At 68.8% G+C, this 23,030-nt stretch overlaps 4 protein-coding genes across 4 annotated transcripts; 1 reads left to right on the top strand and 3 right to left on the bottom strand.

Moving 5' to 3' along the window:
* Positions 1 to 287: 287 nt before the first annotated feature.
* Positions 288 to 6,811, bottom strand: CORO1B (coronin 1B). The gene is made up of 11 exons (XM_084263482.1): positions 6,754 to 6,811; positions 5,562 to 5,764; positions 5,302 to 5,424; positions 4,510 to 4,639; positions 4,213 to 4,394; positions 3,889 to 4,008; positions 3,700 to 3,804; positions 3,458 to 3,603; positions 3,296 to 3,353; positions 2,240 to 2,533; positions 288 to 909 (listed from the first exon to the last, which is right to left on the bottom strand). The coding sequence occupies exons 2-11, from the start codon at positions 5,760 to 5,762 to the stop codon at positions 784 to 786; spliced, it is 1,485 nt and encodes a 494-aa protein (XP_084119608.1). The 5' UTR covers positions 5,763 to 5,764; positions 6,754 to 6,811; the 3' UTR covers positions 288 to 783.
* A 617-nt stretch (positions 6,812 to 7,428) lies between these two features.
* Positions 7,429 to 8,652, bottom strand: GPR152 (G protein-coupled receptor 152; the record flags this gene model as incomplete). Its single annotated transcript, XM_084263202.1, has 1 exon — positions 7,429 to 8,652. The coding sequence occupies one exon, from the start codon at positions 8,650 to 8,652 to the stop codon at positions 7,429 to 7,431; it is 1,224 nt and encodes a 407-aa protein (XP_084119328.1).
* A 1,944-nt stretch (positions 8,653 to 10,596) lies between these two features.
* CABP4 (calcium binding protein 4) lies at positions 10,597 to 14,160 on the top strand (the record flags this gene model as incomplete). The annotated part of the gene is made up of 6 exons (XM_084262713.1): positions 10,597 to 10,848; positions 11,838 to 11,868; positions 12,607 to 12,750; positions 12,839 to 12,948; positions 13,750 to 13,897; positions 14,052 to 14,160. The coding sequence occupies 6 exons, from the start codon at positions 10,597 to 10,599 to the stop codon at positions 14,078 to 14,080; spliced, it is 714 nt and encodes a 237-aa protein (XP_084118839.1). The 3' UTR covers positions 14,081 to 14,160.
* A 1,065-nt stretch (positions 14,161 to 15,225) lies between these two features.
* Positions 15,226 to 22,357, bottom strand: OSBP (oxysterol binding protein). The gene is made up of 14 exons (XM_084264109.1): positions 22,215 to 22,357; positions 20,938 to 21,146; positions 20,281 to 20,531; positions 19,974 to 20,172; positions 19,658 to 19,760; positions 19,521 to 19,575; positions 19,277 to 19,408; positions 18,391 to 18,636; positions 18,188 to 18,308; positions 17,968 to 18,071; positions 17,724 to 17,819; positions 16,595 to 16,776; positions 16,234 to 16,454; positions 15,226 to 16,136 (listed from the first exon to the last, which is right to left on the bottom strand). Exons 2-14 carry the CDS (start codon positions 21,131 to 21,133, stop codon positions 15,994 to 15,996), a joined length of 2,049 nt encoding a protein of 682 aa, XP_084120235.1. The 5' UTR covers positions 21,134 to 21,146; positions 22,215 to 22,357; the 3' UTR covers positions 15,226 to 15,993.
* Between the last annotated feature and the right edge of the window lie 673 nt (positions 22,358 to 23,030).

Below are 23,030 nucleotides of genomic sequence, written 5' to 3'. Positions count from 1 at the left end.
CCAGCCTCATTCCCCCACCCCCCCCTCAAGCTCCCTGGCATTCCCCCCCAACACTTGCCAGCATCCTCCCAAACTCCCCAGCATCGTCCCTCCAAAACTCCCCAGCAACCCCCTCAAACTCCCCAGCATCATCCCCCCCATGCCCCCAAACTCCCTGGCATCCCTCCCAAACTCCTCGGCATCACCCCCCCCAAAACTCCCCAGTACCCCCCTTGCCCCCCCCCAAACTTCCCAGCAACCCGATCCAAACTATCCAGCAGCCCCCCCAGACCCCCCAGACCAGCACGTTTCTTACAAAGTCCTTTTATTTGGAGTGAAAATATAGTTTTTGACCCTGCCCTGTGAGGGAGGGTGGGGAAAACCCCCAAATATAAGGGGGGGGACAATATTCCACAGTTGGGGGGCAGGTGATGCCCCCACCTTAGGGGAAGAGGGGGAGGAGGAGACCCCCCCACACCCGGGGAGAGGGGGTGCAGGGGGTAGTGTTTGGTCCCAGGAACAGTCCCCCCAGCCCGAGGTCAGGGTGGGATGGGGGCGGGGGGAAGGGGAATGGTCCATGATTTCGGGGGGGCAGCACCCAGTAAGGCAACAGGGGTGAGGGGGGCGCTGCCAGAAGGGCAGCCAGCAGCAGAGGGGGGACCCCAGGGAGGGGCAGAAGGGTTTGGGGGGGCCCCGGGGTCAGGCGTGGTCCCTGGCGGGGGGGGGGGGGGAGGAGGTTGGAAGGGGGGGAGTGGGGGCATCCCGGCCCTCCCCGGTGGTCCCTGCGGGGAGCTGGGGGGGCCTCTAGACGTGCCCGTTCTCCAGGCGGCTGAGCTGCTCCTCCAGCCGGGCGATGCGCTGGCCCTGCTCCGCCACCAGCGCCCGCAGCGCCGCCACCTCCTGCACCACGTCCTCCAGCCGGGCCGGGCCCTGCGCCGCACCGTCAGCCAGCCCCACAGACCCCCGGCCCTGCCCCACAGCCCCCCGGCCCGGCCCCACAGCCCCCCGGGCCTGCCCCACAGCCCCCCGGCTCCGCCCCGCAGCCCCCCGGCCCTGCCCCGCAGCCCCCCGGCCCCCGTCCCGCAGCCCCCCGGCCCCCGCCCCACAGCGGCACCTGGCCCTGGCCCTGCCCCACAGACCCCCGGCCCCCCGGCAACCGGCCCATCCCCCCATCAGCCCCTGGCCCCGCCCCACCCCCTGGCCTCGCTCCACAGCAGCCCCTGACCCCGCCCCCCCCAGCCCCCACACACCCAGCCCCCACAGCCCCCCGGCCCCGCCCCCCAGCCCCCCGGCCCCGGCCCCACAGCGGCACCTGGCCCCGCCCCCCCAGCAGCCCCTGGCCCCGCCCCCCCGTGCCCCCAGCCCCCCGGCCCCGCCCCACAGCGGCACCTGCCCCCGCCCTCCGGCAACCGGCCCCGCCCCACAGCAGCCCCTGGCCCCGTCCCCCCAGCCCCCACACACCCAGCCCCCACAGCCCCCCGGCCCCGCCCCACAGCAGCCCCTGGCCCCCCCACCCGGCCCTCACAGAAGCCCGTGGCCCCGCCCCCCCGGCACCGGCCCACAGCAGCCCCTGACCCCTGCGCACCCGGCACCCGCCCCCGCCCCCCCAGAAGCCCCTGACCCCGCCCAGCCGCCAATCACACCACCCCCAATGGCCTCGCCCACAGCCCCACCCCCGCAACACCACCCCATCGCCCTGCCCAACCCATCGCCCTGCCCAACCCATAGTCCCGCCCCCTGACCCCATCTGCCCCATAGACCCACCCCACCGCCCCATCAAACCCATTAATCAGCTGGATCCACCCCATAGCCCCGCCCCCAGTGGCCCCACAGCTCCGCCCACCCCACAATCCCGCCCCTCCAACCCCACCCCCCCCACTGCCCCACCCCCCACCCCATAACCACCCCCATGGCCCCACCCCCCCACCCCATGGCCCCACCCTCCAACCCCACCCCCCCTGCCCCACCCACCCCCACCCCATGGCCCCACCCCACAACCCCCCCACTGCCCCACCCACCCCCACCCCATGGCCCCACCCCACAACCCCCCCACTGCCCCACCCACCCCCACCCCATGGCCCCACCCCACAATCCCCCCATTGCCCCACCCCCCCATGGCCCCACCCCACAACCCCCCCATTGCCCCACCCACCCCCACCCCATGGCCCCACCCCACAACCCCCCCATTGCCCCACCCACCCCCACCCCATGGCCCCACCCCACAACCCCCCCACACACACACACCCAACAGTCTCCGTACCGTGGGTGCCGCCGTGCCGGTGCCCAGGGCCGGAGGGGCGCTGAGGCGGGCGGGGGCGGGCGCAGGCGGGGTCGCGGGGGGCGGCGTGGCGGGGGCGGCGGCGGCGGGGGCGCGGCTCTCGTGGAGCAGGGCCCGGCGGTTCACCTTCAGGTCCCGCTGCTTGCTGGGCACGTAGGCCTGGCGCAGGGAGAGCAGCACCGGCCCCGCCGTGCGCCCCGCCACCCACTCCTCCGCCTCCATCGCCGCCTCGGGGCCCGCCGTGTCAGGGTACAGGTCGTCCTGGAACAGGTCCGACTGCGGCGCCACCCGCCCCAGCGTCAGAGGGGACACAGCGGACCCTCGCACCCCACAGGGACCCCTGCCCAGCCCCCTGCCTGGAAACCCCCCGCAGCCCCCATGGGGATCCCCACCCGGGGACCATCCCCTGCCCGGGGACCCTCACTCAGCCTCCTCCCTTTGGACCCCTTGCAGCCCCCATGGGGACTTCCACCCTGCCCCCTGCCTGCAAACCCCCAGCAGCCCCCATGGAGACCCCCACTCAGTCACCCTCCCCTGCCTGGAGACCCCCACAGCCCCCACGGGGTCCCTAACCCCATCACCATGTCCTGCCCAGGGACTCCCCACAAGAGAGTCCGGGGGGATCCCCACACAGAGGCACCGGGTTCTAGCTGGGGACTTCCACCCAACCCCCTGCCCAGGGACCCCCCAGCCCTTGCAGGGACCTCCCACCCAGACACCACACCCTGCCTGGTGACACCCCACAGCTCCCATTGAGACCCCCACCTAGGGACACTCCCCTGCCTGGGGACCCATGCAGCCCTGAGGGGGACCCCCACCCATGCCTCTCCCCTGAGACCCCCCACAGCCCCAGTGGGGACCCCCACCCAAGCACCACATCCTGCCTGGGGACCCCACACAGACCCCAGCGGGGACCCGCCGGCACCATGTCCTAGCTAGTGACCCCCCCCCCTCCTCCCCCCCCCCAATACAGGGGAGCATCCCACCCCTTCCCCAGCGCCCCCAGGAAACCCCCCAACCCCCCAAGTCCCCGCTGACCTTCCTCGGCACTGTCATGATGATGGGCTCGCACTTGCGCTCGTGCAGCTTGTAGAACCTGCCGGGAGGATGGAGGGAGTCAGAATGGGGGGGGGGAACAGGCCAGGGAAGGAAATGGGGTGGGGAGGTACCCCCTCATCACCCCCCCGTCTCTGCACCCACCTGGCGATCTCGCACTTGCTGACGTCGAGGCCGCGCTTGGGCATCCAGCCCATGCCCCGCTGCGGCTCCTTGCTGGTGAAGGTGTTGAGGAAGTGGATGTAGGGCGGCTCCTCCGTGATCTCAAAGTACCGGATGCTCGAGTCGCCCTGGGGACACGGCGTTAGCGGGGTCCCCCAATGCTGGGGGGGCCGGGGGGAGGCTTGATGACAGGTTTTTGGGGGGGGGGGTCAGAGGGGGCATACCTTGCCGCAGACGTAGACCACGTTGGTGTCGGGGTCGTAGAAAGGCAGCAGAGCCCCGTTGCTGGAGTCCAGCTCCTGCAGCCCCATGGGTTCCTCCAGGTTGTCCTAGGTGGGGGGAGCATGTCAGCCCCTCAGGGTACCGCGATGGGACCCCCCCCCCACCCAAGCCCACCCTGGGGTGTTCCTCACCGTGTCCCAGAGCGCCAGCTGCCGCTCGCTCATGCGGCTGAAGCCGGTGGTGAAGATCTTGCCGTCGGCCAAGAAGATGGCGCGCATGGGCCGAGCGCCTTCGTGCGCCCGCTCCTTCTCCTGTGGGGTGGGGGGCAGAGACATGGGGTATGGGTGTGTGTGGGGGTCACCAGCACTGCCCCAGGGAGGGTGAGATGGGGGGACCCATGGGGCACAGGTGGGGTTGGGCGGGGGGTGTCTCCCTTTGTGGATCGGGGCAGTGTGGGACGGCGGGGTGATGGGTTCCCCCACGGGCGGCAGGGCACGGAGGGGGGTGATGCTCACAGCCACCACGGTGCCGCGCCGGGGGTCGATGACGCGGACGCTCTTGTCCTTGCAGGCGGTGCAGAAGCGGGCGCCGTCGCGGCTCCAGCTGACGCTGTAGATGAGGTCGGGGTGCATCCCGTCCAGGCGGTACAGCTCCTCCGCCGTGCCCACGTTCCAGATCAGCACCACGTTGTCACAGCCTGGGTGGGAGCATCACTCATGGCAGGGGGGTGTCACCTCAGCCGTGCACTGGACCCCCCAGCCTCCCACCATGGTGTCCATCCTCCCCCCCCCCTCCACCCCCCAACCCCGTACCTGCGCTGAGCAGGACGTTGCGGGCAGTGGGGTGCCAGGCGATGATCCCCACGCGCTTCGAGTGCCCCTCCAGCACCACCACCGGCTCCGTCAGCGGCTGGCTGAGCCCGTTCTCGGGGATCTGCCACACCTGTCATGGCAGAGGGGAGGGTGGGCAGGTGGCCCCATCCCACCAAATCCCGGGGTCACCAGGTTGGAAAACTATACCCATCCTCTCCTGTCCCTCACCCCTGAGCACCTCTTCTGCCCGTCTGTTAAACACACCCAGGGCGGGGACTCAGCCCCCTCCCTGGGCAGCCTGTGCCACATCCCCACAACTCTTTCGGGGAAGAACTTTTCCCTCACACCTGATCCGACACCAGAGGGAGCTCACCCATCACCCCCAGGCCCTTCTCCAGCTGCTCTGCCCCCCGACCTGTTGTGCTGCTCGGGGTCCTTATGTCCTGAGGTCATTGAGCCTCATCCCGTTGGTCTCAGCCCACGGACCCGGCCTGGCCAGGTCCCTCCAAAAAGCCTCCCTCCCCTCAGGCAGATCAACCCTTCCTCCCAGCTTCCCAAACTTACTGAGGGACCATCCACTCCCTTCATCCAGGTCACTGATGAAGACGCCGAAGATGCCCAGGCCCAGGACCGAGCCCCAGGGAACACCACTGGTGGCCGCCCACCAGCTGCCTCCATCCCCATCTCCCACAGCCACCCAGGCCAGGCCCAGGGCAGCAGAAACCCCCTCCCAGACCACCTCCTCCCCCCCCCACCTGCACCCCACCGGTGGCATCACCGCCCCCCCCTCACCATGACGGTGCAGTCCTCGGAGCCGCTGGCGATGACGTGGTCGTTGTGGGGACACCAGTCGATGTCGAGGACGGGCCCTGTGTGCCCGCACACCGTGGGGTATGACTTGTCGATGCGCCCGGTCTGGGGGTGGACAGCGAGAAAGCCCCCCGGGGTGGGGAAGGGAGACGGGTGATGTCACCCACCACCTCAGTGTCCCTTCCCACGGTGGTGTCCCCATTGTTCAGCGCCCCGCTGAACGCTGCCCCAGGTGCCAGTACCTTGTGCAGGGGCAGGACGAGGAAGGCGCCGCCGCCGCTGGCCTCCACGATGATGGCGACGAAGGCCGGGTTGACGGCGCAGAAGGTGCTGTCCCACGTGACGCGGGACACGCGGATGTCATCGTAGCACTGCTCCGTCTTCACCGGCTGCCCGAAGACGTGCCGGAACTTGCTCTGCCGCACCACCTTCCGGAACGACATGGCTGGGGGGGGGGGGGACACAGGGTGGGGAGGGGGGCAGGCACCCCGTGCCGGGGGTCAGCGTCAGGGATGTTTGAGGGGACCCCAACCTCCCAACCAAAACGTGAGGCACAGGCGGGTCAGCGCCAGGGTGAGGGAAAAGGGGGTTGTGTCGTTGTGTGTCCCTCCCCCAGAGTGTGGGTGATGGGATGCTGGGGGGGAGGAGGGGGGCACCTCCATCCCCCACCCTGGGTGAGGGGCTGCTGGGTCCCTCCTGATGGGGGGAGCTGGGAGTGGCACTCGGCAGCGGGGGGGGGCGGCGGGAGGGAGCATCCCACCCAGGATGGGGACGGGGGTGGCACCTCCGGAGGTGGGAATGGGGACATGGGTGTCCCCTGGAGGGAGGGGTACAGGAAGGGGGAAGGATGGGGACAGGGGTGGCACCTCCAGAGGCAGGGACAGGGACACGGGTGTCCCCTGGAGGGAATGGGACAGGAAGGATGGGGAGGGGGATGGGAACAGGGAGGAGGACGGGGATTGGGGATGGGGACAGGGAGGGGGACAGGGAGGGGGACAGGGATTGGGGATGGGGACAGGGATCGGGAGTGGGACTGGGAGGGAGACAGGGAGAGGGGACGGGGATTGGGATGGGGACGGGGATTGGGATGGGGACAGGGATTGGGATGGGGGGATGGGAGAGGGGACAGCGAGTGGGGAGGGGGGATGGAGGGCACCGGGGCCAGCCCGGGGGCCGGGCCCGGGGCTGGAGGCAGAGCCGGGCCCGGGCCCGGGCCAGGGCCGGGCCAGCGGCGTACCCGCGGGGTGAGGGGCCGGGGTGCGCCGGAGCCGTCCCAAGGCAGAAGGACGGGGTAAAGGTCGGGGTCAGGATCCAGCCCCGTCCCGGCTCCCCCGGCCCCGCCGCAGGGCTGACCGGCCCCGGGAACCGGCGGAGTCGGGGGCGGGGGTGAGGGTGGGGGGGGTGGGAGGGGCGGGGGCCCGTTCCCGCACTCACCGGCGGGCCGGGGCCGGGGCCGGGGCCGGTGGGAGCGGGCGGCAGCGCGCGCAGCCGGTGGCGGAGGCGGGAGGGGGCGGGGCGGGAAGTGACGCGACAGCGCGCGCCCCGGGAGGGGCCGGGGAGGGCGGGGACAGAGCGGGGCCGAGGCACCGGCGGGGGGGCGGGGCGGGGGGGTAGTGCTGCGTCTCGTGTCCCGGTGTCCCGGGGCGTGTCCCGGTGTCCCGGGGCATCCCCCTGTGTCCCGTGTCCCGGAGCATCCCGTGTCCATGGGGGTGTCCCGGTGTCCCATGTCCCGCTGTCCCGGGACGTCCCGCGTCCCAGGGGTGTCCCCGGGGTATCCCCTTCTGTCCCGGGGCATCCCGGTCTCCCATGGCCAGTGTCCCGGTGTCCTGGAGCATCCCGCATCCCCGGGGGTGTCCCGGTGTCCCTTGTCTCGGAGTCCCATGTCCTGGGGTGTCCCCATATGTTCCAGTGTCCCGGAGTGTCCCGCATCTGCTTGGCCCACGCGTGGGGCTGGCAGCCCACAGCCATACCCGGGGTGGGGGTCATGGAGCTGCGGGACTGGGTGGCACTGGGGGGTGACAAGGGGCACCGGGGGGGAGGGTGATAAGTGGTGCCGGGGAGGGTGTGGGTAGCACTGGGGGGTGGTGACAAGTGGCACCAGCGGGGTGACTAGTGGCACTGGTGGGGTGGCAGTGGGTGGCACACTGGGGGTGACAAGTGGCATGGGGTGGTCGCAGTGGGTGGTAGCAGGGGGGTGACAGCAGGTGGCACCGGGGGGTTGGTGACAAGTGGCACCGGGGGGGTGACACTGGGTGGCACTGGGGGGGTTGCAGTGGGTGGCACTGGGGGGTTGGCAGCATGTGGCATTGAGGGGGTGACACTGGGTGGCACTGGGGGATTGGTGGCAAGTGGCACCAGGGGGGTGGCAGTGGGTGGCAGTTGGGAGGTGGCAGCAGGTGGCACTAAGGGGGTGCTGAGTGGCACAAGGGGGCTGCTGGTGGCTGGCACGGCAATGGCGGGCGTGGGCCGGTTGCGGTGCCGGCAGGCGCGGGAGCTGAGCAGCAGGTAGAGGCAGGGGTTGAGGCAGCTGCTGAGGTTGAAGGCCAGGCCCAGCGGGTAGAGCAGGTGCCCGGTGGGGCCGGGGGCCACCAGCTGCAGCAGCTGGGCCACCTGGAAGGGCAGATGCAGCACCACGTAGGCGCTCAGCGTGGCCGCCGCCACGTGCCGGAACCGCCCGGCCTGCCGATGACCTTGCCCGCGCCGACACCACGTCAAGGCCAAGGCGACGCCGTGACAGGCCACCACCACGACGAAGGGCACGAGCCCCTCGGCCAGCACCTCCAGCCAGCGCATGGGAGCTTCCCAGCTCCCCCTCTCGCTCCGGCACACCACCATGCCGGGCGGCAGCTCTTCGGCAGACGAAAGCGCCGAGTCCGGCACGCTACAGCCGGCCGCCATTAGCCAGGCGCCCACGCAGGCCGCGGCCGGCAACCGCTCAGGCCGCCGGCACCGGTACCAGAGCGGGGCTGCGACCAGCAGGCAGCGGTCCAGGCTGATGGTGGCCAGCAAGAAGAGCCCCCCGTAGTAGCCCAGACCGTAGAGGAACTGGTGGAGGCGGCACAGCGGGGTGCCCAGCACCCACAGGTGCCCGTGGGCCACCGACCAGACCTGCAGCACCGAGTTGGCGAGGAAGAGGAAGTCGGAAGCGGCCAGGCTGAAGATGAAGGTGGCTGGGCCCCGGCAGCGGAGGCGCCAACCCGTCAGCCAGAGGGTGATGGCGTTGGCGGGCAGCCCCAGCGCCACGCACGCCGCCAGCAGCCGCCCATCCCACGGCAGGGTGCTGGGGGGTGGGGGGAGCAGGGTGGGGGGCAGCGTGGCGTTCCACAGCTCCATCGTCCCGGCGCTCCAGCACTGCGGGGAGCACGGGTGGGTCAGGGGTGCAGGAAGTGGGGCCAGCCCCATCCGTGGCACCCCTGTCCTGTGTCACTCCCATCCCATCCCACCCCCATCCCGTATCACCCCACCCTGTAGCACCCCCCATCCCATGTCCCCCCACCCTGCCCACCCAGTGCCCACCCCTCCCCTCATCTTTCTCCAGCCCTGCCCTCATTTTGGGGTCTCCCCCCCATGCCCCCTGTGGCGTGTGGCATCCCTGTCTCCCCACCAGCCATGCCACTGAGGCCATGGTGCCCCAGCCAAGCACTGGGACACCACCACCATCCCCCCCCAATACCCCCAAATAATGTAGGACCTACCTTAATGGTGGGGAGAGCACAGTTGAAAGCGACAGGTGGGGGCCACCTAGTTGTGGGGTGCCCTATATGTGGGAGCGGCTGGGAGGGGCTGCGGTTTAGAAGCTCTGCCCACTATCTCACCCCCTACTTCCCGGCAGTGACCCCCCCAGATATCTCAACCCCACACAAGCTGATTCTGTGGTTGCGGGGAGCTCCGGTGGGGGGTGAAAACTGGAGGGGGGGGGGGGGCTGGTCTCAGCCCTGCCTCAGTTTCCCCAGCTGGTGGGTGCAGGGCAGAAGTGGTACTGCTGTGGCTGCTCAGGGGCACTGGCATCAGGCGGGGGGGGGTAGCAGGGGGGCAGGGCTGGGCCCTATGGAGCACCCGCTTGGGGGTCCTGGGGCAGCGGGGTTTCACACCCCCCCCCCCCCAAACCCATGGGCAGGGGGCACTGTGCTGTGGCTGTGCATGTGGGGGGCCAGGGTGCCCCACATCTGCGGTGTCCCCTTGAGGGCATCACCCCAGTGGCGGCATCATCATCATCATCAATCATCATCATCATCTCCGTGATGGCATCTCCCGGTCCCGCTGGCTTCCTGCTGCTGCCAGCGGGCGATGCTATCGCAGGGGCACGGGTGGGGGCCGGGGGCCCTCACAGCACCCATGGGGCACACTGCCCTGGCTGGGGATGGCGGGGGGGATAGGGTGCTGGGGACGTGGGTGGGTGGGTGCCATGGCCACGGGTGGGTGCTGGGGACACAGGTGGGCGTATGGGACACATGTGGTGGCCATGGGGCGGATGTGGGGTGGATATGGGGCGGGTGCTGAAGACATGGTGGGTGCTGGGGACACGGGTGGGTGCTGGGGACATGAATGGTGGCCATGGGGTGGGTGCCAGACACACGGGGGGACGGCTGTGGGGTGGCTGTTGGGGACACGGGTGGGCGCAGGGGACACAGGTGATGGCTGTGGGGTGGGTGCTGGGGACACGGGTGGTGACTGTGGGGTGGGATGTGGGGTGGGTGTTTGGGATACGGGTGGTGGCCATGGGGCGGGTGCTGAGGACATGGTGGGTGCTGAGGACATGGGTGGGCGCAGGGGGCACGGGTGGGTCCAGGGAACACAGGTGATGGCTGTGGGTGAGTGCTGGGGACACGGGTGGTGACTGTGGGGTGGGTGTTTGGGATACGGGCGGTGGCCATGGGGCGGGTGCTGAGGACATGGTGGGTGCTTGGGGTACGGGTGGGTGCATGGGGTGGCTGTGGGGTGGGTGCTGAGGACACGGGTGGGTGCCAGGGACACAGGTGCCAGGGATATGGGTGGCAGCCGTGGGGTGGATGCTGAAGACACAGGTGGGTGCTGGGGACACGCATGGTGGCCGTGGGGTGGGTGCCAGGGGTGGGTGCCAGGGGTGGGTGCCAGGCAGGGTCCCGGCGGGTGACCCCGGGTGCCGTTTCCTGCCGTTAATCGCTGCTAATTGGCTTTGCCGGGCCCCACCGCGGGCGGGGGAGGGCAGGGGGGGTGGGGGCACGGGGGGGGGGGGCGGGGGCGGGCCGCGATGTAAGAGGATTTCCCCGCCGCCTCCAGGGTCCCGCTCCCGGCCCCATGCCGCGCTCCCGGGGGGCCAAGGGGACCCCCAAGGACACCGAGACCCCCGGCCAGGGGAAAGGGGGGCAGGGGGAAGAGAAGCCCCCCAAAGCCCCCGAGGATGACGGCGGCCCCCCCAGCACCAAGAGCCCTGGGGCTGACCCCCGGCATGGGGGTCACGGGCAGAAGGGGGGCAGGAGGGGGCCCGGGGACCCCCACGCTGCCGCCACCAAGGCCTACTCACCCTTCCTCAACACGGTCTTCGGCAAGGTGGGGCGGGGGGATACGGGGGGGCTGTGGGGGGGGGGGTCTGGGAAGGGGGAGGGGGTGCTGGGGCATGGAGGGTGTATGGGGAGGGGGCGCTGGGGATTGAGGGGGCACAGGGAGGGGGGGCATGGGGAGTGGGTGCTGGGGACGGAGGAGAATTTGGGGAGGGGTGCTGGAGCATGGAGGGGGTATGGGGAGGGGGCGCTGGGGATGGGGGGCACGGGGATGGGGTGCTGGGGGTGTGGGGGATGGGTGGGTGCTGGAGCATGGGGGGGCATGGGGAGGGAGCATTGAGGATGGGGGAGCACAGGGAGGGGGTGCTGGAGATGAGGGGACATGGGGAGGGGTCACTGCAGGGGCAAAGGGAGGTGGGGGGCGTGGGGTGGGAGTGCTGAGAATGGGGGCGGCATGGGGTGGGGGCCCTTGGGATGGGGCCAAATGCGGAGGTGGGACTGAGTGGGCACAGGGAGGGGCACTGGGGGTGGGGGGGCATTGGGAGGGGGCACCAGGAATGAGGGGCACGGGGGGAGGTGTGAGGGCTGCTCCCAGTTCCCAGGGTCTGGAAAGGACACGGGGGGCACGGAGAGGGAGGGGGTCAGGGACCCTTTGGGACCCTGGGTGTTGGGAACAGCTTGGGGGGAGGGGGACACAGACACTCGCTTGCCCCTCTGGCATGGGAAGACAGAGCACCCCTGCCAGCACCCATGGGTGCCAGGCAGCCCCCCACCAGAGCCTGGCGGTCCGGGGGTGGGAGAGGGGACTTGGGGGGGCCCGGGTAGTGTGGGGTGGGCTGGGGGTGCAGGCCTGGGGGGGGGGCAGGACTTTGCCTCCAATCCCTCTAATCCCTCCGTCTCGAGTTAATTTTGGCCCACGCTTAACGAAGGTGACACCACGGTTGGCTGGGGCGGGGCTGAGGGGGGCGGTGGGGGGGATGTTGGGGGAGTTGGGGGGTCGAGTCTGATTCTGCCCCCACCCCATGTGCGGGACCCCAGGAGCGGGAGCTGTCACCAGAGGAGCTGGACGGTGAGTTGGGGGGCTGGGAGGGGCTGGGGAAACGGGGGAGGGTGCATGTGTTCACGGGGGGGGGGTCTGCCATGGGACCATGTGCATGGGGGGGGCTGTGCCATGGGGTGCAGCGCTGTGGGGTGTAGTGCCATGGGGGGGGGGGGGCATTGCCATGGGGTGCAGTGCCATGGGGTGCAGTGCTGTGGGGTGTAGTGCCATGGGGGGGTACAGTGCCATGGGGCAAAGGGGGGGGCTGTGGGGCTGTGCCAGGAGGTCTGTGCTATGGGGGTGCAGTGCTATGGGGGGAGGGGGTGCAGTGCCATGGGGGTCTCTGCCATGGGGCACAGTGCTGTGGGGCCAGGTGCCCCAGCCCTGTATCTGGGAAAGGATCTGCTCTGGGGTAGCAAGGTGGCTGGGGCACCCCCCACACCTGATGTGTGCCTGGTGTGTTCCTGGCGTGTTCCCACATGTTCCTGGCGTGTTCCCACATGTTCCTGGCATGTTCCTGGTGTGTTCCCACATATTCCTGGTGTGTTCCTGGCGTGTTCCCACATGTTTCCACATGTTCCTGGTGTGTTCCTGGTGTGTTCCTGTCATGTTCCTGGTGTGTTCCCACATGTTCCTGGCGTGTTCCTGGTGTGTTCCCACATGTTCCTGGTGTGTTCCTGACATGTTCCTGGAGTGTTCCCACACGTTCCTGGCGTGTTCCTGGTGTGTTCCCACATGTTCCCGGCGTGTTGCTGCGTGTGCCCACAGAGCTGCTGGACGCCTTCAAGGAGTTTGACACGGACCAGGACGGGTACATCAGCTACAAGGACCTGGGCGCCTGCATGCGCACGCTGGGCTACATGCCCACCGAGATGGAGCTCATCGAGATCTCCCAGCACATCAAGATGAGGAGTGAGCGCAGGGGGTGGCTGCTGGGGGGCCGGGGAGGGGGCTGGTGGGGGCCGGGGTGCTGAGGGTGCCTCTGCCCCCCCCCCTGCAGTGGGTGGCCGCGTGGACTTTGAGGACTTTGTGCAGATGATGGGGCCGAAGCTGCGGGAGGAGACGGCGCACATGGTGGGCGTGAGGGAGCTGAAGATCGCCTTCCGTGAGGTATGGGGGGGACAGGCCGGGGGCACTGCGGGCGTGAGGGTGAGCGCAGGGGGCAGCGGCCGCGGGGAAACCGTGGCTGTGGGGAGCGGTGACCGTGCTGGTGACCACAGGCCTTGAGGGGATGGTGACCATGGTGGCCGTCGCCGTGGTGGTGATTGCACTCATGGAGGGGATGATGGCCATGGGGGGACCGTGACAGGGACAATGACCATGGGGTGACCATACTCATGGAGGGGACCATGACCATGGGGGGACCTTGACCATGCAGGGGACCATGACCGTGGGGTGACCATGACCGGGGGCAATGACCATACTCACGGAGGGGACCATGACCATGGGGGGACCATGACAGGGACAATGACCATGGGGTGACCGTACTCATGGAGGGGACCATGACCATGGGGTGACCTTGACCAGGGGGCCATGACCATGGGGTGACCATGACCAGGGGGCAATGACCATACTCATGGAGGGGACAAGGACCATGGGGGTCACCTTGACCACGGAGGGATGGTGACCATGGTTGTGATCACGCTCACGGTGGGGACAATGACCATGGGAAGACCATGACTATGGTGGGGACAATAACCACGGGGTGACCTTGATCATGATGGGGACAGTGACCATGGTTGTGATCACACTGGTGGTGTGGACAATGACAGTGACCATGACAATGACCATGACAATGACCATGGCGGTGACTACAAGACGACCGGGGGTGGGGGGTGGGTGACCATGACCCTGGAGGGAGGGTGGTGGGGCTGGTGGGGAGGGTGACCCCCCACCGCGCGGGTGCCGCAGTTCGATGTGAACGGGGACGGGGAGATCAGCAGCGCGGAGATGCGCGAGGCCATCAAGGCGCTGCTGGGGGAGCAGCTGAAGGCGCAGGAGGTGGACGAGATCCTGCAGGACGTGGACCTCAACGGGGACGGGCACGTGGATTTTGATGGTGAGGGGTTTCCCCCCCCCCTGCCCCCCCCAACCCTGGCTTCCCCCCAGCCCCTCCCCCGCCACCGTGCCCCACAGCACGTGGGCAGAGGGGGGACACGGTGAGGGGTGGCTCAGCTCTGGGTCCCCTCACACCTCCCCTCCTCATCCTGCAGAGTTCGTTATGATGCTGTCATCCCGGTAACGAAGCCTCAAGGCAGGAGGAGACACCCCCCCCCAGCACCACCCACCTGCCCCCTCCCCGGTCTGGCTGACCAGCCCAACCTCTGCCCTCATTAGGCTTCAGAGTGAACGGCCAGAGCTGTGCCCACAGCTGTGAGAGGGCCAGACACAGGGGAGCCCCAGCCCCGACCCCAACAGCCACCGGGGGGGACACCCAATAAACCCCCTTGGTGAGAGCCAGAGGAAAGTGTCTGGTGGGGGATGGGGGAACGGGTCAGTGACTGGGGGAGGGAGCGTTTCCGGGGGAGCAGATACAGGCAGGGCTGTGCCCCAGGGCGGGTGGGGGGTGTGTGTCCCCATAAAAAGGGGTCCCCCTCAGGGCGGGGGAGGGCTGGTGGCTCCGCTGGGGCTCGAACCCAGGACCTTCTGCGTGTAAAGCAGACGTGATCACCCCTACACCACGGAGCCGGCCGGGTACCCCCAGCCCCCCCTATCCAGCGGGCGGTCCCACGGGGGGAGCACGCGGGACACCCCACCCCCCTTCGGTCCCCAGCCCGGGGCGGTATCTGTGTCGGGGGGGGGTGGGGGGGCAGGACACGGGAACCACCAGGACTGAGCACGGGTGGGTTGGGAAAGCAAGGAAATGGAGGGGGGGGGGGAGTGGGGGGGGGGGAGGCGGGACTCGGAAAATAAGGCCACAGGGCTGTGGGGTCACCCCCAAAAGACGGGGGGCCTCTACTTTGACCCCCACTTGTAGCAGCCCGCGGCTCCTTTTCGGGGGGTGGGGGGGACACGACCCCTCCCCAAGGGGCATTGGGGGGTGGGGGCGGGCTGGAGGGAGCCTCCAGGCACGAGGGAGGGGTGAAGAGAGGAAGAGGGAGGAGATGATGATGGAGACGATGGCAGGCTGGGGAGTCTGTACCCCCTCCCCTGCCCCCCCAGGCAGAGCTGCCCGGATAGCTCAGTCGGTAGAGCATCAGACTTTTAATCTGAGGGTCCAGGGTTCAAGTCCCTGTTCGGGCGGTACCACCCCGACGTCCCTTTTGTTTTTGGGAGGGAGGAGGGAACAGGGAACACCCCTAGAATCGCTGCAGGGATTGAGTGCTGCCCCCCCCAGACTCCCAGGAGCCCTCCCCCTTCCCCCCCAAAAAGCAGGCAGAGCCGGGCTGGGGGCTTCACAGATTTAATTTAGGTTTTTTCCTGGAAGGAAAAAAAAAAAAAAAACAAAACCCAAAACCGCTACGGGAAGGCACGTGGAGGGGAGCCCCGGGGTGGGGGTACCCCGGGGGGGAGGGGGACCCCGGTCCCTCTCTACATATATATAATATACACCTATGGACAGGCTGTGGGGCGGAGCCTGGCCCCCCCATCCCACCCCCTGCACCCCAACACCCCTGGGGGGAGGAAAAGGGGGAGAAGGGAAGGAGGGGGAGAGACCAAGGCCAGCCTCGGGCTCGCCCCACTGCGCCCACCGCCCGGGCAGAGCCAGCCCCTGCCCTCAGCCCGGGGGGGCCACACTGCCCCCACACCCCGGGGTGGGGCAGGAACTGTACCCCCGGACCCAGGGGGAGCTGCCCAGGGCCCCATCTCCCCCTTGCTGGGGCCGTGGGATAACGGGGACCCCCCCCCCTTCCTGCATGGAGCACCCCAGGGGTGCAGGAGTAGGGGGCACACGCCACACCCCCCTCCCTCCCCCCCCGAGTTCGGTGTGGCTCGGCTAAGGCAACCCTGGCATGGCGACGCAGAGGGACAGACGGACGGGTGGGTTAAGACAGATGGACCAGACAAGACGGGGCCGCGGTGAGCGCCGAACGGGGGGGTTCTCCCGGCAAGCCGGGTGGGTGCGTGGGGGATGTGTGTGTGTGTCTGTGTGTGTGTGTCCCCTCCTTTCCTCTGCCGCTTCCCCCCCCACCCCCTCCCCCAAAAAAAAAGGTCTCAGAAAATGTCGGGACACAAGGCCCAGTCCTGCTTCTCTTTGCTCTCCCAGTAGCCACCCTTGTAGACGTGCGCCAGCTCCTGCGTCACCGGGTCCTTCCGGCGCTCGAACCACAGCGGCTTGTAGGGGTCGTAGGGGGTTCCTGAGCAGGGGAAAACCCAGACAGACAGACAGACAGACAGAGGCTTAGTGCTAGGAAGGGAAGAGTGGGGTGGGAGCGGGGAGGGCGGTGTCCTCACCGTCCTCGGTGGCGCGGGCGGCCTCGGCCTCGCGGCGCTTGCGGGAGATGCGCTGCTTCTCCTCCAGCCGCTGCTTCTCGGCGTTGGCCTCGTCCCACCGGCCGTTCTCCATCAGGCGCTGGTCGGGGCGCAGGCGGCTGTCCGTGGGCGCCGTGCCGCCCTCCGGGGCGTTCAGCGTCAGCGCCAGTTCCGAGAAGTAGTACATGTTCTCCGCGTGCTTCCTGCGCCGGGGGTGGGGGGGCAGTAAAGGCAGGGGGATGCTCAGCCGCTCCATGGGTGTCTCACAACCTGCCCCCCTCCCGCCTTCACCCCGGCTTTTGGGGTGCTGTGTCATGTCCCCCCCACCCCCAGCCCCACTCACGGGAGCGGGTTCCTCTTCCACAGCAGCACGCGGCTGTCCTCGGCCTCGTGGGCTCGCTGTCGGCCCTCGGCCCCGTTGTCGCTGGCACCCAGCGTCACCTTGTAGCAGTCCATCTTCTCATCCCAGGTACCCAGGAGCACAAAATGCACCTTCCCCGTGGGGTCCGTCACCTCCCCGGTGACCTGTGTGGCCAGGATGGCGTAAAGGGGGACGCAGCACGAAGGGGGACACAGTGCCAGAACCAGAGAGCATCCCTGTTCTGCAGAGCATTCCAGCATCCCATGCCACAGAGCATCCCTGCATCCCTGCATCCCAGCACGCCGCACTGCAGAGCATTCCAGCACCCTGCTCCACAGAGCATCCCAGCACCCTGCTCTGCAGAGCACCCCAGCACCCTGCTCTGCAGAGCACCCCAGCATCCCAGCATCCCGCTCTGCAGAGCATCCCAGCACCCTCCTCCGCAGAGCGCCCCAGCATCCCAGCACCCTGCTCCGCAGAGCACCCCAGCATCCCAGCACCCTGCTCTGCAGAGCGCCCCAGCATCCCAGCACCCTGCTCCGCAGAGCATCCCAGCATCCCAGCACCCTGCTCCGCAGAGCACCCCAGCATCCCAGCACCCTGCTCCGCAGAGCATCCCAGCATCCCAGCACCTTGCTCCGCAGAGCATCCCAGCATCCCAGCACCTTGCTCCGCAGAGCGCCCCAACATCCCAGCACCCTGCTCCGCAGAGCGCCCCAGCATCCCGGCACCCTGCTCCGCAGAGCGCCCCAGCATCCCAGCACCCTGCTCCGCAGAGCATCCCAGCGTCCCGGCACCCTGCTCCACAGAGCGCCCCAGCATCCCAGCACCCTGCTCCGCAGAGCGCCCCAGCATCCCAGCACCCTGCTCCGCAGAGCGCCCCAGAATCCCAGCACCCTGCTCTGCACAGCACCCCAGCATCCCAGCACTCTGCTCTGCACAGTGCCCCAGCATCCCAGCACCCTGCTCCGCAGAGCGCCCCGGCATCCCAGCACCCTGCTCCGCAGAGCATCCCAGCATCCCAGCATCCTGCTCTGCACAGCGCCCCAGAATCCCAGCACCCTGCTCTGCAGAGCGCCCCAGCATCCCACGCCACCGCCCCCTCCCTCACCTTCCTCGCCAGGTCCCGGGAGAAGTAGCTGTAGGGGACGAACTTGAGGTTGCACTTATCGCCCGTCTTGTGATTGACGATTTCAATTTCACCCGACTGCGGAGGGAAAAGAGGGGGGGGAGACACCTCAGGATCCAGCCCCAGCACCAGGGGAGACTGTGGAATGGGGAATCCGAAGCCCCTCCCATACGGGACGGGCGCAGAGATCCCAGCGAGCTCCCGTCAGTGGCCTTGCTCCCCCCACCTGATCGATCCAGAGCTTGCCCACAATGATGTTGTGCACGGTGGTGGTGACCTTCTTCCATGTGTAGTGATTGCCAGAGGAGTGGAAGACGCAGTGGATGGTACCTGGGGAGGGACATCCCGCTGGGAACAGAGCCACGGAGACGCAGGCGACCCCAAACCGCTCCCGTTCCCACGTGTAGACGTGGATCCCCCCTCCCTCCCCCAGCGCTGGGGCTCACCCAGAGGCATGATGGAGAGGTATTTGCCCCGAAACTTGCTGGTGATTTTAATCTCCTGGCGGAGCGTCCAACCGTGCTTGGAGTCGGCGTGGTGAGCGGCGGCCGGGGGGTGGTGGCTCACCTGGCCGGGAGAGGGGAGAAGGTGCCAGTCGCCTCCCTGGGTGGCTGGTCGAGACCCCCGGGAGAAGCGGCACCGGCGATACCTGTTCGCAGAGGGAGCGGTAACCGTTCTCCTCCAGCCGGTCCAGCTCAAAGGTCTCTCCCAGGAGGGGGTTGAAGGGTTTGCTGGTGCGGAAAACGGTGGTGGAGTAGGAGGAGACGGTGAAGGCGGCGACGTAGCACAGCTGCTCCAGCGAGCTCTCACACCTGGCCGCCCGGTCGAGGAGCTCGTGGTACTCCAGGTCCTCCGTCAGGCGCTGCAGCATGGACAGGGGCTCGTTGAAGTTCACCTGGAGGGGAGGGAGAGAGAGAGAGAGAGAGAGAGAGAAGGGACAAGGATGAACTACAGGATCACAGGAGAAGACCTTTGAGATCATCTAATCCCCTTACAACCTCTATCACTCGCTAACCCGCGTCCCTGAGCCCCTCACCCAGCCTTTCCCTGAGCACCCTGAGGGACGGTGGCCCCACCACCTCCCTGGGCAGCCCGTTCTGACCCCCAGCCTCAATTCCAAGCTGAACCTGCCCTGGTGCAGCCATTGCCTCTTGTTATCTGGGAGAAGAGGCTGAGCCCAGCTCCCCACAACCTCCTTCCAGGGACTTGGAGAGAGCAAGAAGGTCTCCCCTCAGCCTCCTCTTCTCCAGGCTGAACACCCCCAGCTCCCTCAGCTGCTCCTCAGAGGATTTGCCCTCCAGCCCCTTCCCCAGCCTGGCTGCCCTTCTCTGGACACCCTCCAGGGCCTCAATGTCCTTCTTATGGTGAGGAGCCCAGAACTGGACCCAGCACTCAAGGTACAGCCTCACCAGTGCCGAGTGCAGGGGCACAATCCCTCCCCTGACCCACAGATCCCCAAGTCCCCCCAGCTTGGTGTCATCTGAAGGGCAGGATGGTGAGGGGTTTGGGGTGCCCGGCGCCCACCCGCTGCTCACTGGCATGGGGATCTTGGACAGCTCCTTCCCGATGCAGTTCTTCATGATGCTCCAGAGGTTGAGGCTGTAGTTGGGTTTGTAGGGGATGTGGGTTCTCTTCTCCTTCTTGGTGTCTTCTACCTGGTGCTTATACTGAAAAGGGGGGGACAAAAGAGGAGGGGGAGAGGCTGTGACCCCCCCTGCCAGCCCCATCCCCCCCACGGAGGTGCCGGCACAACAGAAATCCCAGCATCCCTTGTCTTACCTGCTCATCCAGGCTGATGTCGGTGCTGGTGCCGCTGATGTTGCTGCCGGTGCGTCTGCAGGGAAGGGTGTGGGCAGAGTCAGTACCAAACAGGGGCATGGCGGGGCAGGGGGTGGCCCCCACACCCTGACACTCACTTGTGGCCCATGCCCTCCGGCACGGTGATGATCTCCGGGGCGTCGAAGAACTCGTTGTCATCGTCCTCATCGCTCAGGTCTCCTTTCGCTGGGCAGCAGGGATCTGGGAAGGGAAAGGGAGTGAGGAGGGGTGACACACGGACACGCACGCAACGGTTCAGCCCAATTTCCCCCCCCAGTGGGACACTGAAGGGTCCCCCCTCCCCCATCACCCCCAGCCAGGCCTAGGTCCACCAGCCGCCACTCCAGAGCCGGGGAACTCCCACCACCCACCCCCTCACCCCAAAACCACGGGCCCAGCGGCTCCCAAAGGCACCTTTGGCAGAGCCGCCAGCGCCGGATGTGCCGGCGGGAAGGACGGTAGCGCCACGGAAAGCCCGTTCCAGGTGGTTGTGCTGCTTGGCCAGCTGCTCCAGCGTCTCCTCCAGCCGGATGCGCTGGTCCCGCTCGTGCTGCAGCGACTTCTGCCACTTCTTGCTGTGCGTCTGCGCCAGCAGCAGGAAGTCCTGGCAGGCCTACGGAGAGGCGCAGCCACCCGTCAGCACGCAGGGTTTGGGGTGGGGGGAGTTGGGGGGTTGGGGTGGGATCATCCCTTCTCCCCGCAAAGGGTCCGTCGAACTCACGTTGATCATGGCGTTGGAGGTGATGCGGAAGAGCGTGGCTCGCTCGTAGACCTGCTTGATCTTCTCGGTGCTGTCGGTGGGCAGGTGGAGGAGGGTCTCCAGCTCGCTGAGGGAGCGCTGCAGGGCCGTGCCGTGCTTGGCGACCAGGTCGTTGCAGGTGCTGAGGTTCTCCACCCTGCTGGAGAGGGTGCGCAGCATGCTCTGCAGCTCCGTCTTGTCCGTCTGCGGCACCGCTTCGTCGCCGGAGTCGTCTGCAGGCGGGATGGGGACTCAGCGCGGTCCTGCCTGGGGAGGCTCCCTCCTCCCGGGAAAAGGGGGGAGGATGGAGGAGCCAGGCTCTGACCGCGGGGTGCCAGGACAGGCACAGAGTGGGGGTTCTGTCTGTCCATCCCTCCCCAAATCCCTGCGGGCTGGGAGCTGCGTGGCCACGGAGCGCGGCAGGGAGCAGCAGCTCAGAGCAGATGGCCCATCTGGCACGCGAGCGGTCAGGCTAAGGGGAAAGCGCGTGCCAGCCGGGATGCCAGCTCCGTGTCGGCACAGCCGCGAGCAGGGACGTGGATGGACACGTAACACCCCTTCCCAACCCCGCCTGGGGAGCTGCTGCCGGACCCACGGGCTCTGGGGAACACAGGGGCTGTCACGGCACGAGGGTCGTACCCGATTCCTCCAGCATCTTCACGGCTTTGGCCTTAGCCAGCTCCAGGGCGGTGACCCAGCGCTGCCGCTCCACCTCAGAGCTGGCCTTCAGGTGGTAGGTCTGGGCTCCGCCGTTGGAGATGATGAAGTTACAGGAGTCCTCCACGGTGATGTTGGCCGTGGCCAGGTTGATGGTGCCACGGCAGGTGTGCTGCATCTCCGCCTTGGATCTGCACGGGGAGGCAGGGCGGCAGAGCAGGTCAGGGGGATGGAGGAGGGAGACGCGCCCGGGTGGGAACTGAGATTATTTTGGGGGGCCCTGGGAGCCCAGAGGGGACCCGGGAGCTCCTCCCCACCTGGCGAGCAGAGCTATTAATAGGGTGCCGGCGGGTTTGCCAAGCCGGCGTGGGGTTTCACTGCTGCTGCCAGAATGGGACTGAGACCCACAGCGCCGCTTCGGGGGGCAGAACATGGGGAGGGGTCCACAGCAAACCCCTCCTTCCCTCCCCGGCCTCCAGGCAGGGTTCAGCACCCCCTAGGACCGACCAGGAGGAGGAGGACGAAGGTCCTGGTGCAGTTCCCGGTGCAGTTCCCGGTGCCAGCCTGGCACACCCCTTCCAAGTCACCCAGCCCAGGCTGTGCCGGCCGAAGGGGAGGAGGGGAAGGAACTGCCTGGGGCACCCCCAGCCCCCCCGGGGGTGCCTTTTCTCCCCTCCTCCTGCTGCCCCGAGCTGTAACCGGAGCTGGCAGCTGCCCACAGGCTCCGATTCCCCCGTGAATAATGGAGGGGCGAGGAGGGGAGGCGGGGGGGGGGAGTGGTGGGCCGGGCTCAGGTATCCCCTTGGAGATCAAGCGGCTGGTAACGGCGCTGCCCGCCTCCACTCCCACCTTGGAGCAGCCAGCCCCGTTCTCCCCCACCCAGTGGAGAGGAGGGGGGGGGGGCGGCGGTTCCCGGTGCCCCGGGAAGGGCTGCCCCGGGGCGGGGACACACACCAGGGAAGGAGGGAGGGGGGGAGGCACCGGCCAATCAGCCCCAGTAGCAAGGAGCCGGCAGCCCTCCCCTCCGGTACCGGCGGGGGGGGGCACACCGAGGCCTCCCTTCCCGGTTCGGGGCAGGGAAGGGAGACGGGAGGGTCGGGGCGTACACAGCGGGGGCCGCCTCTTTTCCCCCACCCCATGAGGGGCAGCACCCGGGCCCAAGGTCACGGGGGGAGCCGGCGGCGGGGCGGAACCGGGGCCCGGCGGAGGGGGGGGTGGGCGAGGCCCGGCGGGGGGGCGAGGCCCGGCGCGTACCGTACCGGTAGTAGCTGAGCAGCCCATTGCTGAGCACGAACCAGCGGCGCTGGTAGCCCTTGATGTAATTGGTCCATTTGAAGAGCCAGCCCTCACGGGCCGAGCCGGACCCGGCGCCGCCCGACCCGGCCCCGCCGCCGCCGCCACCGCTGCCGCCGCCCCCCGCCGCCGCCGCTCCCCCCGCCGCCGCCCCCGGGCACGCCCCGCCGCCCGCCGCCGGGGAAGGGAGGGCGGGAGCGGCTCCGGGCGCCGCGGGCAGCGCCGCCGGGCCGGGGCCCACGGTAGCCGGGCGCAGCTCCGCCATCGCCGCCGCCGCCCCGCCGCCGCCGCCGCGCTGTCGTTGTCCGCCCCGCCCCCCCGGCCGCGCCCCATTGGCGGCGGAGGGTTCCGTCCGCCCCGCCCCGATGAGGGGATTGGCGGTTCTGCGGCAGCCGCGCTCCCATTGGCTGGGTAGCGAGGCTCTGCGCTGAAGGCTCTTAGGCTGCGTGTAGTACACCGCCCCCGCCTCTCCCGCCGGCCCGTCCTTCTCACCGGTCCTTCGGCCTGCCTGTCAGCGCGGCTAACCAATGAGAGGAGGGGGCCGACTGGGCGGGGCCGCACGGCACAGTGGTTACTCATCCCGCGGCCGATTGGTCGCGGGGGTGGGCCCGCCCACTGCTCGCGCTGCCATTGGAGGCGGGGAGGCGGGGGGGGGGGGAAGCGCGGTGACCTCTGACCTCTCCCCGGCGGGCGGGAACGGCCGCGGCTCCAGGGCCTCGGGAAGGGGCGGGAGAGGGGGCTGGGGGAGCGGGGAGGGGGCTGGGGGGTGGAGTTGGGGGGCT

Source organism: Gallinula chloropus (assembly GCF_964237585.1).
Source record: "Gallinula chloropus genome assembly, chromosome: 4".
Lineage (NCBI taxonomy): Eukaryota > Metazoa > Chordata > Aves > Gruiformes > Rallidae > Gallinula > Gallinula chloropus.
The sequence above is the reverse complement of the archived record's forward strand: the minus strand, read 5'-3'. Positions and strand labels throughout refer to the sequence as shown.

Coding starts and splice junctions, on each gene's coding strand:
- OSBP (XM_084264109.1), bottom strand. CDS start 21,133: ATGCAGCACACCTGCCGTGGCACCATCAACCTGGCCACGGCCAACATC. Junction 20,532..20,937: donor GAAGATGCTGGAGGAATCGG/GTACGACCCTCG, acceptor TCCCGCCTGCAG/ACGACTCCGGCGACGAAGCG. Junction 16,777..17,723: donor CCCGGGACCTGGCGAGGAAG/GTGAGGGAGGGG, acceptor CTGGCCACACAG/GTCACCGGGGAGGTGACGGA.
- CORO1B (XM_084263482.1), bottom strand. CDS start 5,762: ATGTCGTTCCGGAAGGTGGTGCGGCAGAGCAAGTTCCGGCACGTCTTC. Junction 4,009..4,212: donor GGCGCGGCACCGTGGTGGCT/GTGAGCATCACC, acceptor CCCACCCCACAG/GAGAAGGAGCGGGCGCACGA. Junction 3,354..3,457: donor AGCAAGTGCGAGATCGCCAG/GTGGGTGCAGAG, acceptor TCCTCCCGGCAG/GTTCTACAAGCTGCACGAGC.